General features: G+C 41.5%; 1 protein-coding gene across 1 annotated transcript in view; it reads left to right on the top strand.

Annotated features, from left to right (window-relative positions):
- The window catches only part of LOC122671407 (importin-11), a 140,422-nt gene that overhangs the window by 92,743 nt on the left and 33,327 nt on the right, over positions 1-14,352 (top strand). The window contains exon 14 of the mRNA XM_043868602.1: positions 2,201-2,290. Within this exon, the coding sequence (XP_043724537.1) occupies positions 2,201-2,290 (90 nt within the window). The remainder of the gene's footprint in view (positions 1-2,200; positions 2,291-14,352) is intronic.

Genomic DNA, 14,352 nt, shown 5'->3' with positions numbered 1-14,352 from the left:
ACACTTGAGGACAGAAATAAGAAAGAACATTACACATATACATTTATAGAACTGACATACACAAATTAACATTCCCCCTTAGGCTTGAGCATAGATATCACCCATACACAGCTTGGAACACCTTTGTAGAAATACATTTTGAAACAAGTCCTTGGTAAACAAATCTCCAAGTTGATCACTGGAACTGACAAACGGAGTGAAAATCAACTTCGTCATCACTACATTCCTGACAAAATTATATTCCACTTCGATATGTTTGGTCCTCTCATGAAAGACAGGATTACTAGCAATATCAATAGCTGTTTGGTTATCACACAACCTGTCCATGGTTTTTCTGATCAGATAACCAAGCTCCTGAAAAAAGGATTTAAGCCACATCAACTCAGTTACAGAGAAACAAGTTGCAGGGACTGATCAGATTCATTTTGATACCATGTGACATTATCAGAACTTGAAGACCAACACCTGTGTGACACAAGGAAGAAGAAGAGAAGACTATAGGAGAAAATAACCATAGAGCTCACAGTTAGGATTCTGGACTGTCCAACCGTGAGCCTAGAGCCATGTCTATATAATTTAGTAAACTGTTGGAAATTAGAAGAAAGGACGCAGGATATATAATTATACATAACCCCAGAAATGACAAAGATAATTTCATAATGCCCCTGCAATAAGTTATATATAGTTTAGTAAACTGTTGGAAATTAAAAGAAAGGACATGGGTTATATATAATTACACATAATGCCCTGAAATAATAATGGTTAATTACATAAAAGACCCTACATCTATGTTATATCGTGTAACAGGAACCAAGTTATACAACTTGTATCATGCATCACTTCAACTTTCCAAGGCCACTAGTGATCTTTCCAAAATCTAATCTGTTGCCCATCACCCATCTTGAAATCTAGAGCCCTCTCACCCCCCCCCCCTTCCGAATGTCACATGTATGCATGATTTCTCTCCAGATAATCTTACCATTTAAAACCTTCTATCATCTTGACTCCCATGCATTGTTGCTTACATACTGTTTAAGTGGATTCCAAACACACAACTTTCCAGCTTCCTCCATTTTCTCAGCCAAACGGCCTGGGATTCATACCTATGTGGACTTGTCATTGGGTATCCCATCTTTAATTAAGCTGACCTTAGGTATTTAAATGCAATTCCCTGTAATTTCTTTGACCAACACAACCTCTTCACTCTGGGAAATTGAAAGAAAACTCATTCCTCCCATAATAAACGTCTGCAACTTTTCCATTTTGTCTACAGATGATGCCATGAAGTAAGAAGAATTTTTTCTCAAGAATAGAAATGGACCATTACCCAGTACTGGGAGGGGTGAGTTTCGACTTTAGAGTCGGTCCTAACCTTTGGCATTTTTTGCACAAAGCGGCCACCCTTAAGACTCGAAACCGAGCATATGCCCTGGCGGCCTGATCCTTTTACCATAAAGATTAGCATAAAACCCTTCAATAATGCCCCCAGAAAAGTTATTGGTCATTAACAGTCAGTTAATAGGAGACATTGAATCCTTTTCATTGATCTTTTACCCTTAAACAAGAGATACCTCTATTCCTTTTTGTAATAGTTTGCTAAATGCTTACCACCATCTTGGAATGCAAATCCACTTGAGCTTTGTAAATATCATTGTAGTGTTCCATGGTTGATAAAAGGAAAGCTATCTGAGACATAGATTTGAGATCCAATTCTTCCATTTCTTGAGAGCAACTTTTCTAACACCTCCTCTGTCAAATCTCACTAAAAAATGTTCATATGATTTCTCCAAATCAACTTTGCACACGAGCCCAAGCACTGGCCTCTTATTCTTGAGTTGAGTTTATATAATTTCCTGCGATGAGGTTCCTGTCCTAAATTTCTTGTGCAAGTAATATTTTCTCTTCACTGTCTTTTATTATATATACATTAGTCTATCTCGATTGATTTTTCTATTTTGTTCAGTAAAGCATGAATCCGAGAAAAAAGAAAGATCTAAGGGACCTGAACTTGTTAATCTATCTTCTTTTTCCTGACTGTAAATAATAATCTCCAATTGTTAATTTTCAGGATTTTCCATTTCTAATACAAGTTATTCCACATTATTGAAATTCTATGGCTTTTTCTTATTTCCATATTCAATATTACCATGTTGCATGGCTTCGTTAACATTACCTGAAGAATAGTTTTCTTTATTCACAGGTCCAGGTTTTAAATTTGATTTCTGTGCTTATTACACATGTTAGTGGAGTCATTCCATTTGCAAACAAGTTGGTGGAATTATTCCAGAAGGTATTTAGCTGAATGTTTCTCTCTTTTCAAGCGTCTACTTCTTTAGTTGCGATAGGAATGAATAAATTACTAAATTTAGAGGAAAAATGATACTGCTTCTGTTCAAAATGTTAATTGACCCTTCACGCTGTGTAAGAGTAGAGTTACTGTTGCTTAGCATCAAAACATATTGTTTGATGTCAAACTAAGCCGTCCGGCCCTACCGAATTTGGCTTTCGAAGAAGGCCTTAAAAAGGAGACCCAAGAGAGAAAGAGCTATGCTATTGACTGACCCTTTCATTGTGAATTCAAATCCATAGGCCTTCCCTTTATTCTCATTTTGTTTGAGACAGTAAAAATAGAGAATGAAATGCAGAAAAAGGGGAAGTTGCCTGAGAGAGAGATTTATTGACAGAAACGAGTACACGAAAAAGATGCAACGATTCCCTGAAAGAAGTTGACAAGAAAGGTTCTGTGACATGGACATCCAGCTCTTATCTTATTGGTCGGATGGTTTGCCCACCTAACAGATGATGGGATTCTCGATCAAATCCAAACAGCTGATGAGATTCTTGATCAATTTGATCGAATTTCAAAAAAATCTTTAAAATAGATAGATGGGAGATAGGAAAGGAAATAACTAATTCTGAATATCTCCCAGAGGTTCATTAATTATTTTATTGTTGGCGGGTCTCTTTGTGTGTGTTATCCGGAAAGAGGTGGACTCAATGACCGATGGTTGGTTATACAGGAATGAAAAAAAATATTGAGGGAGGGTGGTCTTCATTTCTTCTCCTCAGTCCTGTTATCTGGCTTCCACCACCCTTCCCCTCATTCGTCATGGTGCCACCAATTTTTTATTTGCTTATAATTAATAGAATCTCTTTCCGCCAAGATTTTTGTTGGAATTGTGCCTATCATATGATGATATTGTTATGATTAGACATACAGATAGATTGGTATAAGCTAAGGCTGTCAAAGGATTGTATCAGGATCAATATCCAATTAATCCATTACTGGTGGATATAGGACTAGATAGGTCCATCAATTTAAATATGCAACTGTCTGTTCAAATTTAGTTATTTATTGGTGGATGGCTCTTCATATATAATTATGATCAGATTGATTTTAGTTTCACACTTATACTATGTGCAAGTGTGCACTGCACACTCATGGTATATAAATTGATTTATTCTGTACAAAGAGAAGGGGAGAGGGGAGAGAAAAGAGAGAGGGGGGGGAGAAAGATACAAAATCAAGCCATCCTATGAAGGGGGAGGAGGCTGTAAAAGAGAGCTATCTAAACCCCAGGTAATAACAATGTGCCTGTTCCTTGGGGAGTCAATAAAGGATCTATGCGGGATAGTGCTGAGCTTGGAGGAGACATCGAAAGAGATGTCTTTCCAAATCAAGTCTTAAGGATCGAGATTTGGAAGTCCATCTCTTAAGATTCCTCTCCATCCAAATCTGGTGAACGGCGGAACCAAAAACAAGCTTACCAACAATGTCACAGAGGGTGCTGCCTTTGAAGGTCTTGATCATCTCGAGGCATTCTCTATCAAAGGGCAAATGTCTCCTGCTGCGGGGCCAAATGGACAAAAGTGTTTTTTTCCAGATGGTAGATGTAAAGGGGCAAGCAAAGAAAAGATGGGCAGTGTCCTCAAAACCATTCCAACAGAAGATGCAAAAGAACAGGGTGGTTACGGTGGAGGAGGAAGGCTTGGGTAGGGAGGCAAAGGTTAAGCGATCTCCAGGTCGTAAGGCTATGGTGAGGGATGAGGCCTTTGAACTAGACTAGGTTGTTGTTAGAGTGTATGGACTAGGGGTACTTTAGTACATGTCTATGTCATATGTCCTAGAGTTGTATTTTTATCTTTTATTTCTGTTTCTCTTTTACCTCCCTAGGGAGGTCCTTGTAATTTCCTAAGAATGTCTTAATGAAGTAAATGGATGTTAGGAGAAGTAACTTCTAACATTCACGATTCTCTCCAACTGTCTTCTTCTTCCTCTCTTCTTCCGTCTTCTTCTTCTCCTTCATGCTGCAAATCCTTCCTCCATTACTAGGATCAATCAACTATAAATATTAACTTGGTATCAGAGCATCAAGGTCCTCTGGTTTGAGAGTCGGCTAGGGTCAGCCTTGTTTCCTTGTTTCTTCTACCTCTCTTTGGAACCCTTCTTCTCTTTAGGGTTCCATTAGGGGCTTTACAATGTAATGCAATACATCCCTTTAGAGTTCCATTCTTTGATTCAATATAGAATGGAGGGACTGCAGATATTGGTGAAGAAGAGTTGAAGCTCCAACAGCTGCACAAAGATTACCGCCAGCCTCTGCAACTTTTTTTGTTTCTCCCTCATCTCTCAATTTTTTGGGATGAAGTTTGGTGCTTTTGGATCTTTTAGGGGTGTCCTTTCAACCCCTCCAACAGTCGGTTGAAGAGAGAAGCACCTCGAGGAGTGTTGCTCCAAAGATTGCTGCCCAGTTTTTTTCCGCCAGTTGGTTTCTCTTCTCTGTTCGATTCTGCCTGTTAGCAGCTTGGTTTGCTTTGGGACTGGGACCTTTTGACTCACCTTGAGGTCCTCTTTAAGGCTTCTAAGGTCTTGATTGATACATGAAGCAGGTTTGAGAGCTTTACTCTCATCCACGATACTGCCAGCAGGGTATTCTTTCTTCCTTTTTTCTGTTGAAGACCTTGTTGAGGCTGTGCTATCGTGTGTGGTTCTTCATTATTGTGAGTGGCAGATTTGATTAGTGTTATGGCCTTGGATGATATGTGCTGCTGTTGTTTGGTTTGTGGAAACATTTAGTTTGTGTTCTTTTTTCTTCAAGTGTATGCTCTTGGCTGCCTGTTGCTTGCTGTTCTCCTTGTTGTGGTTGGGTTGAGGTGTCTCCCCATTTATACAGGGCTTTATTTTGCATTCCCCTAAGTTGTTTGGCAGTATGTCTACGGTGTCTGGGGCTGATTCTGAGGTTAGTGGACCAATTCCGGCCAGTGGTATCCCACTTTTGGCTTCCTTTGACAATCCCAACACCCAAATATCTGTTGTGAAATTGGACAATACCAATTACTTGGATTGGTCCCGTTCTGTGAAGTTGTCTCTACACAGTAGGGGGAAGTTGGGATACATTACTGGATCTATCAAGGCTCCTGCTACCATTGATGCAGGCTATGTCAAGTGGGAGACTGAGAACTCCACTATTATGACTTGGCTGATATTCTCCATGAAACCTGAGATAGGTAGGAGGTTTATGAGTAAGGAGACTGCGAAGGATATCTGGGACAGTGTCTCTAAGATTCATGATAGAGTTGGTGATGCAACTAAAGTGTATCAAATCCTTCAAAAAATCATCCATATGAAACAGGGTGATAGGAGCATATCTGATTACTACAACACTATTATCAGCTTGTGGGAGGAGTATGATCACTATAACAATATCCACCTGTCTAATTTTGAGGATGAGGCCATGGTCTACAGGAATCGTGAAAAGGAAAGAGTCCTTATTTTGCTGGGTGGTCTTAACCCAAAATATGAGCCTCTTCGTTTGCAAATCCTAGGGAGATTTCCCTTTCCATCTCTGGATGACGTGTGCAGCTACTTGCAGAGTGAACCAGGAGAGCAACTATGGATGTTACCCCATCAACAGAGAGATTTGCTCTTGTTTCTAGTTCCCACAGAGACTGGAAAAGTGGGGGAAGAGGCCAAGGGCCAACTCATGGAGATCACCGTGAGAGGTTCAAATGTGATCATTGTGGGAAGCTTGGACACACCAGGGACAGGTGTTGGGATCTTCATGGGCAGCCCCCTGGTATGCGTGGTGGTTCCTCTAGTGCCCGTGGAGGCAAGCGAAGGGGAGCTAGGGCTCACTCAGTGGCGTCTGAGTTTGAGACATCTGGACCCCAGCCTGCTCCTGATTCCCTTTCATAGGATGATATTGCCGCCCTCCGCCGCCTGATGTCTCACCTTGGAGGGTCAGCTACTGGTTCTACATCTGGAGGGTCAGCTACTTCTGCCTCAGCTCTGCAGGTCTCGTCTGCTCCTACTGCTGTACCCACCTGGATTATTGACTCTGGAGCCTTTGACCACATGACTGGTATGTCACAGTATTATGATTCCTACTCCATTTGCTCTGGCCGGGACAAGGTAAGGGTTGCTGATGGTTCCCTGTCTTCTGTCTCTGGTAAGGGTAATGTGCAAGTTACTCCCTCTATTTCCCTTGAGTCTGTCCTTCATGCTCTTGATTATGCTACTAACCTATTATCAGTGAGTCACCTAACCAAATCCTTACATTGTTGTGTCACTTTCTTTCCTTCCTATTGTGTCTTTCAAGATTTGGAGACAAAGAGGGTTATTGGCAGTGGGACTGAGAAAGGAGGACTCTATCTTCTTGAACCATGGTTACCTGCTCAATCTACTGCAGCAGCTTATGTTTGTGGTCGGAGTGACCATAGTACTTTGGAGTTTGTAATGCTTTGGCATCAGCGTTTGGGTCATCCCTCTTTTGTCATTATGAGGAGACAGTTACCCCACTTGTTTACTTCTTTCCCTTCATCTTATGTTTTTCAGTGTGAATCTTGTATTTTTGCTAAACATTGTCGCACATCTTATCCTTATCGTGGTAATAGATCTACTGCACCTTTTTCCCTTGTTCATACTGATGTTTGGGGGCCTTCCCCTACTACTTCTTTATCTGGATTTCGTTACTTTGTTTCATTTGTGGATGACTATTCTCAGTCTACTTGGACTGTTTTGTTGAAACAAAAGAGTGATGTTTGTGATGCTTTTAAGGATTTTTATCAACTTATTTGTACTCAGTTTGGTACTCGCATCCAAGTTGTTAGGTCTGATAAGGGGGGTGAGTACATGTATGGGGGCTCCAACAGTTCTTTACTGATAATGGCATCATCCATCAATTGGCTTGTGTTGACACCCCACAGCAAAATGGGGTGGCTGAACACAAAAACCGTCATTTGTTGGAAATCACCAGGGGTCTTCTCTTTGGTATGCATGTGCCTAAGACCTTCTGGTCTGATGCACTTCTTACCGTTGCCTTTCTTATTAACCGGATGCCAACTCCACTCCTTGGCTCCAAATCTCCTCTGGCTCTTCTTTCTCCTCATTCCTCAGTTTTCTCCTTGCCTCCGAGAGTCTTTGGTTGTGTTTGTTATGTTCATGTCAACAAATCAGCCCGTACCAAGCTTGATCCCAAAGCTCTCAAGTGCATCTTCTTGGGATACTCTGTTTTAACCAAAGGGTATAAGTGCTACCATCCTCTTTCCCGAAGGCGACTTCTCTCCAAAGATGTCACCTTCTTTGAGTCTATCTCTTATTTTTCTTCCCCTCAACATTCTGTTCAGGGGGAGAGTACTAGCAATGAACAGAATGCTGATGTCATTCCCTTTCTATCTCCCTTGCCTACCTCCACTTCCCCATTCCTATTTGATATTGGAAAGTACAAAGAAGTGGATGTTGTTGATGATGCTGATGCTGATGGTGTTGTTGATATTGATGCTAGTAGTGGTGGTGATGCTAGTAGGAAAACAGAATACAAGGGAATAAGATTCAAAGAAGATGGTGTATTCACAAGAGGTGAATCCTTGTTGAATGGAAAAGGGAAGCAACCATGGTATAAGCAACCCTGCCAAAACCCCTCTTTGGATCCACATCCTCAGTCTCATCCTCCTCAGCCAGGTAATTCCTCTCCTTCTGAATTAGATCTTCCCATTGCTATGAGAAAGGGGAAGAGAGCCTGTACTAACCCCATAGCCCAGTTTGTTTCCTATGACTCCATCTCTCCTACAGGTATTGCTTTTTCCACTACTCTTGAGTCTTCTTCCATTCCTAAAAATGTCATAGAGGCCTTATCTGATCCAAAATGGATGCAAGCAATGACTAAGGAAATGGTGGCTCTAGAGAAGAACAATACTTGGACACTAGTTGATCTTCCCAGGGGGAGAACTCCAGTTGGATGCAGATGGGTTTATACAATCAAGTATAGATCCGATGGTACAGTGGAAAGGTACAAAGCTAGGCTGGTTGCAAAGGGGTATAGTCAAGTGTATGGCATTGACTACCAGGAGACTTTTGCCCCTGTAGCCAAGCATAACTCTATCAGGGTTCTTCTTTCAGTGGCAGCCAATAAAGATTGGCCAATGTACCAATTAGATGTGAAGAATGCATTTCTTCATGGAGATTTAGCAGAAGAAGTATACATGCAGCCTCCACCTGGTTTCAAGTGTCCCTCAGCCGAAGGGAAAGTGTGTCTCTTGAAGAAAGCTCTCTATGGCCTCAAGCAGTCTCTTAAGACTTGGTTTGAGAGATTTAGACAAGCCATCCTGAAGAATGGGTATTATCAGAGTCAAGCTGACCACACCTTGTTTATCAGGAGAGGTAATGGTACAGTTACAGCTCTCATTGTCTATGTTGATGACATTGTGGTGATTGGGAATGATGTTGCTGAGATAAACAGATTGAAGTCTTATCTGGCTAAACAGTTTGAGATCAAAGACCTTGGACTCTTGAAATACTTCTTGGGTATTGAAGTATCTAGATAAGGAAAGGGATCAACATTTGCCAAAGGAAATTTGTCTTGGATCTTTTGAAAGAGACAGGGATGATGGGGTGCAAACCAGCCACTTTGGGGTGCAAACCAGCCACTTCCCCCATTGATCCGAATCATAAACTTGGTGATGAATGTGGTTCTCCTCTTATAGATGCAAGCAAGTACCAAAGGTTAGTTGGGAAACTAATCTATCTCTCCTTGACTCGACCAAACATCTCTTATGCAGTTGGAGTGGTGAGTCAGTTCATGCATGCTCCCAGGAGTGGACATCTGGATGCAGTGTATCGCATCATTAGATACTTGAAGTCTTGTCCAGGAAAAGGTCTTCTATTTGCCAGGCATGACCATTTGCATATTGAAGGCTACACAGATGCTGATTGGGCTGGTTCAGTCTCCGATAGGAGATCTACTTCTGGGTATTGTACCGTTGTGGGTGGTAATCTAGTTACTTGGAGGAGCAAGAAACAACTAGTTGTAGCTAGATCCAGTGCAGAGGCCGAGTTTAGGGCCATGGCTCATGGAGTATGTGAGCTTATATGGTTGAAGAGACTTCTTCAAGACTTGAGCTTTGAAACTGCAGGGCCAATGAGACTTTATTATGATAACAAAGCTGCCATAAGCATTGCCCATAATTCGGTTCAACATGATCGAACTAAGCATATTGAGGTTGATCGTCACTTCATCAAAGAGAAGCTGGATCCTGGGTGCATTTGCACTCCCTTTGTGAAGACAGGTGATCAAGTAGCAGATATCTTCACCAAGGGTCTCATTCCTGGTCTATTTAGTGCCTTATTGTCCAAGCTGGGAATGTATGACATTTATTCTCCAGCTTGAGGGGGAGTGTTAGAGTGTATGGACTAGGGGTACTCTAGTACATGTCTATGTCATATTCATATGTCCTAGAGTTGTATTTTTATCTTTTATTTTTGTTTCTCTTTTACCTCCCTAGGGAGGTCCTTGTAATTTCCTAAGAATGTCTTAATGAAGTAAATGGATATTAGGAGAAGTAACTTCTAACATTCACGATTCTCTCCAACTATCTTCTTCTTCCTCTCTTCTTCCTTCTTGTTCTTCTCCTTCATGCTGTAAATCCTTCCTCCATTACTAGGATCAATCAACTATAAATATTAACTGTTGTGCCAATGGACAGGGGGGCTAGGGTTACGAACAAAATTCCAAGCCGAACTAAAGCTAAAACAGCCAGTGGGGGAGGGGAGCCAAATAGCCTTATCTGCAAAAGTTGGGGGGGAGGGTGGACCAGATCTGAGAGAGGATGTTAGAAAGGGGGAAGGGGGGGGCCCAGGAGCCAAGAGAGATGATGTAGGAGAGGGGGGCAGATTTGGGGATGCCAAAGGAATAGACTGCTCTAGCACCAAAGACATTGTAGAGGGTTCCTAAGGGGTGCCAGGGGTTGAGCCAAAGAGAGGTTGAAGTACCATCAACAATAGCCGTGGAGGTGGCTCTAAGGGCAACAGGGCGAAGGAGGAGAATCTTTCTCCAGACCCAAGAGGAGTTAGAGCGGATGGGAACAGTCCAGAGGGAATCATTTTTGAAGAGATGGGAGTAGACCCAGTTGACCCAAATGGAGTCAGCTTGGAGGAGATTTCCAAGATAAGTTTTAGGATTCCCGCGGTATTTGAATCCCGGATGCAGCGAATGCCCAAATCCCCTTCAGCCTTTGGGAGTCAGATGGATTTCCAACTGATTGGATGCAGGAATTTGGAGGCTTCTTTCCCTGTCCAGAGGAAGGCACAGAAGAGGTTTTCCATGGCTTTAATGGTGGCTTTGGGGATACCGAAGAAGCCACACCAGTAAGTGTAAGAAGATTGGAGAACCGATCTGATGCATTCCAACTGTTTTTCTGTAATTTAACAACTTGTTGTATAGCTTCTTTTCCAAACATGCATCAGTAGGGATATCAGCAAGGTTTTAAGTATCCTTTCGTATCCACCGACACTAACCGATATGAATTGCATCTTTAAGGTACAGATACGATATTCAAAAAAAAATTGGTATTAGTACATGTAAGAAACCTCATCTTTTATATCTTTATATATAATCAATTGAATGTGCTCATCTCGGCATACTTATTTATAGTGTTATATGTTTCAAAACAGTACTTTGCATCATGGTTTGAGGAATCGGTAATTCGGTATTGAATCGACCGATTCATATCGGTATCGATATTGGTGGAGACTGATATCGATTCATGACCAATCCTGTATCGATGGATTGGCACAGACGGGTAAAATTGTAAAATAAATTCATTTTTCGAAGAAAACAAGTGTATATCTGTCCTATCTGGATCGGTATCGACGGAGACTGAAAAATGATCCTGATACTGATTACTAAAACCCTGCTTTGCATATATCTTAATCATTTTCATATGTTTCTTGACCATTTCCACACGTATCTAGTGTATCTTGCGTCTCTCTTATATGATACGTCTCTTGATATCACCCTTCCGATATGATGCCTGATACCAATACTTCAAACCTTGGATATCAGTAATTTCCTATCAGTTTGTTTTGCGTGTTCTGTGTTGACTTCAACAGCTTGAAGTTCACAGGTCCCAAAACCTTCGTTTTCCATTTAAACTTGATGTTGGCTATCTTTTCACCAACAGAAAGCAGAAAAGAGGGAGAGATGGAAACAGGGATAATACAAAGAAAATGGAAAACCTGCTGGAATAATATCTTGACCCACTGAAGTCCTGCTAAAAGTTGATGTTTTTTTGGGTGAATAAATAATTAAGAGAAAATTACTTAGATACCCCTTAGACTATTGCCCGTTTTCTTACTATCCCCAACTTTTCAAACAATTACTTGACACCCCCTGAAACCTGACGGTGTTAGTTTGCTGTTAGTGGTTGAATAGAAAAGTCCTTTTTAGCCTTATCACATATTTAATAGAAAGCAGTGAAATTGACAGATTTACCCCCCTTCTCCTCCTTCTCCTCCTTCTTCTTCCTGCAACCCCATCGCCCCTACCCCCTGCATCTGCAACATGACTGTTCAAACAATTGCTTGACACCCTAATCGATTTCAGAAAAAATCTTCTTTTCTTAAACAAATTTCAAATAAATATAACCCAAACCCTTAATTGATTTTTTTTTCTTCTTTGTTAAGAACCTCTTCTCTTCTCTTCTTCCCACGGTTAGCCATTGGTGCACGAAACTGAAAATCTCTTCCTCGTTACAGATTCATTTTGGCTCATCCATTAAGAAACAGAATTCCTGAAACAAAATAAGGGAGAAGAGACAAGAGGGTTCGAACGAAAATGCCGATTAATGGATGAGAATAGGAAATTGAAACAATTTGAGATGTGTGGGAGAATTACCTGATGAAGGGAGAAGATAACATCTTGAATGGCAACAGTTCTTCGATGGCTTTAGAAGAGAGAGCCCTGTTTCAGATCTGCTCGAAATCAGTGAGAGATTCGATTGGAATAATGAGGACAAGGTTGGTTGGTGCAAAATCGATTTTGCACTTCTTGGGACTTCGAAGGGTGGTCGAATACTAAGGAATGGAGATTCTAGAAGTGAAAAAGAGGAGAAAATTAGGGTTTCTTAGATTGAAGGTATGGGTTCGTTGAAGAAGGATTTGGGACAGAAAAGAGAGGTAAAGAGAGGTGTTATGAGTGATGATGGTTCAAGGATTTCAAAGAATGAAGAAGTGGGTGGTTCATGGAATAGAGATTTGGGGGTTATGGGTAAAGAGTTTAGGGTCTCAAATAGTGAGAACTTGGGTTTTAAGGTGCAGAGTAAGGTGGGTTATTTGAATAAAGGATTAAGGTTTCTGTGGCTGCAGAACAGGGTTTTCAAAATGAGAATGATGTCAGGGTGAGAAGGGAAGAGAGGAGGAAGAGACAGACATTGAAGAGAGGTCTGCAAGTGCCCGAGCTTAGAGTAGAAAATGGAGGGAACAACAGGGACAGAGAAAGAGCTAATGATGTTGAAGACCTCATGAAATCTAGGTTTTTCACCGAACTCAGCAAGTTGTTGAGGGGTGTCGGCTCCATTTCGTGCTTAATCTTCGAGGATTCCCTAATGGTTTTCGAAACAGCAGCCATGGCTGCCGGGTTTTTTTTTTTTTTTTTTTGTTGCAGGAAGAAGAAGAAGAAGAAAAAGAAGAAGAAGAAGAAGAAGAAGAAGAAGAGGAAGAGGGGGTAAAGAGAGGTATTATGAGTGATGATGGTTCAAGGGTTTCAAAGAATGAAGAAGTGGGTGGTTCATGGAATAGAGATTTGGGGGTTATGGGTAAAGAGTTTAGGGTCTCAAATAGTGAGAACTTGGGTTTTAAGGTGCAGAGTAAGGTGGGTTATTTGAATAAAGGATTAAGGTTTCTGTGGCTGCAGAACAGGGTTTTCAAAATGAGAATGATGTCAGGGTGAGAAGGGAAGAGAGGAGGAAGAGAGACATTGAAGAGAGGTCTGCAAGTGCCCGAGCTTAGAGTAGAAAAATGGAGGGAACAACTGGGACAGAGAAAGAGCTAATGATGTTGAAGACCTCATTAAATCTAGGTTTTTCACCGAACTCAACGAGTTGTTGAGGGGTGTCGGCTCCATTTCATGCTAAATCTTCGAGGATGCCCTAATGGCTTTTGAAACAGCAGCCATGACTGCCCCTTTTTTTTTTTTTTTTTGTTGCAGGAAGAAGAAGAAGAAGAAGAGGAAGAGGGGGTAAATCTGTCACTTCAGTACCCTTTAAGGGTAGTTTAGGCATTACAAAAAATATAACCGATGACATCATGAATAAACTAACGGACATGACCTAGTTGAAAGAAATGGTCAAATGCAGGGGGTGTTCAAGTAATTGTTTGAAAAGGGGGGGATAGTAAGAAAACGGGCAATAGTCTAGGGGGTGTCCAAGTAATTTTCTCAATAATTAATTACCAAAACCCAAGACAGGGGGAAGAAGGGGAGGGGAATACACGAGGAGAAAAGGGGAGGGGGAAGACTATACCAATCCACTAACCCTAAGAAGGTTCAGGAGACTGAAGAAGCGATACAGGTAAACCCCAGGAGACAACAATATGCCTGTTCCTTGGGGAGTGAATCTTGGAGCTAACATCGAAAAAGACGGCTTCTCCAAATCATGTCAAGAGAGCGGGAATTGGAAGTCCATCTTCGAAGATTCCATTCCATCCAAATGTGCAAGATAACAGCACCGAACACAAACTTGCCTACAATATCACTAATAGAACTACTAGAGAACGACATATCCATCCAAAGCCACTCCCTAGAGAAGGGTAAAGGTCTCCTACTGTGGGACCAAAAGGAGTCTAAAGCTTGTTTCCAAATTGAGCAGGCAAATGGGAAAGAAGAGAAAAGGTGGTCAATGTCCTCATTACCATTCCAACAAGGGATACATGAGGGGGAGACAAAGAGCTGGCGGTGAAGGAGGAAAGCTTGGGTGGGAAGGCATTGGTTAAAAGCTCTCCAAACGGTGAAACTGTGGCGGAGGATATGACCTTTGAACCACACTCGTCTCGAACAGCCATCTCGACCAGGTCGAGTTTTT

This window comes from Telopea speciosissima, chromosome 8, assembly GCF_018873765.1.
Source record: "Telopea speciosissima isolate NSW1024214 ecotype Mountain lineage chromosome 8, Tspe_v1, whole genome shotgun sequence".
NCBI lineage: Eukaryota > Viridiplantae > Streptophyta > Magnoliopsida > Proteales > Proteaceae > Telopea > Telopea speciosissima.
The sequence above is the reverse complement of the archived record's forward strand: the minus strand, read 5'-3'. Positions and strand labels throughout refer to the sequence as shown.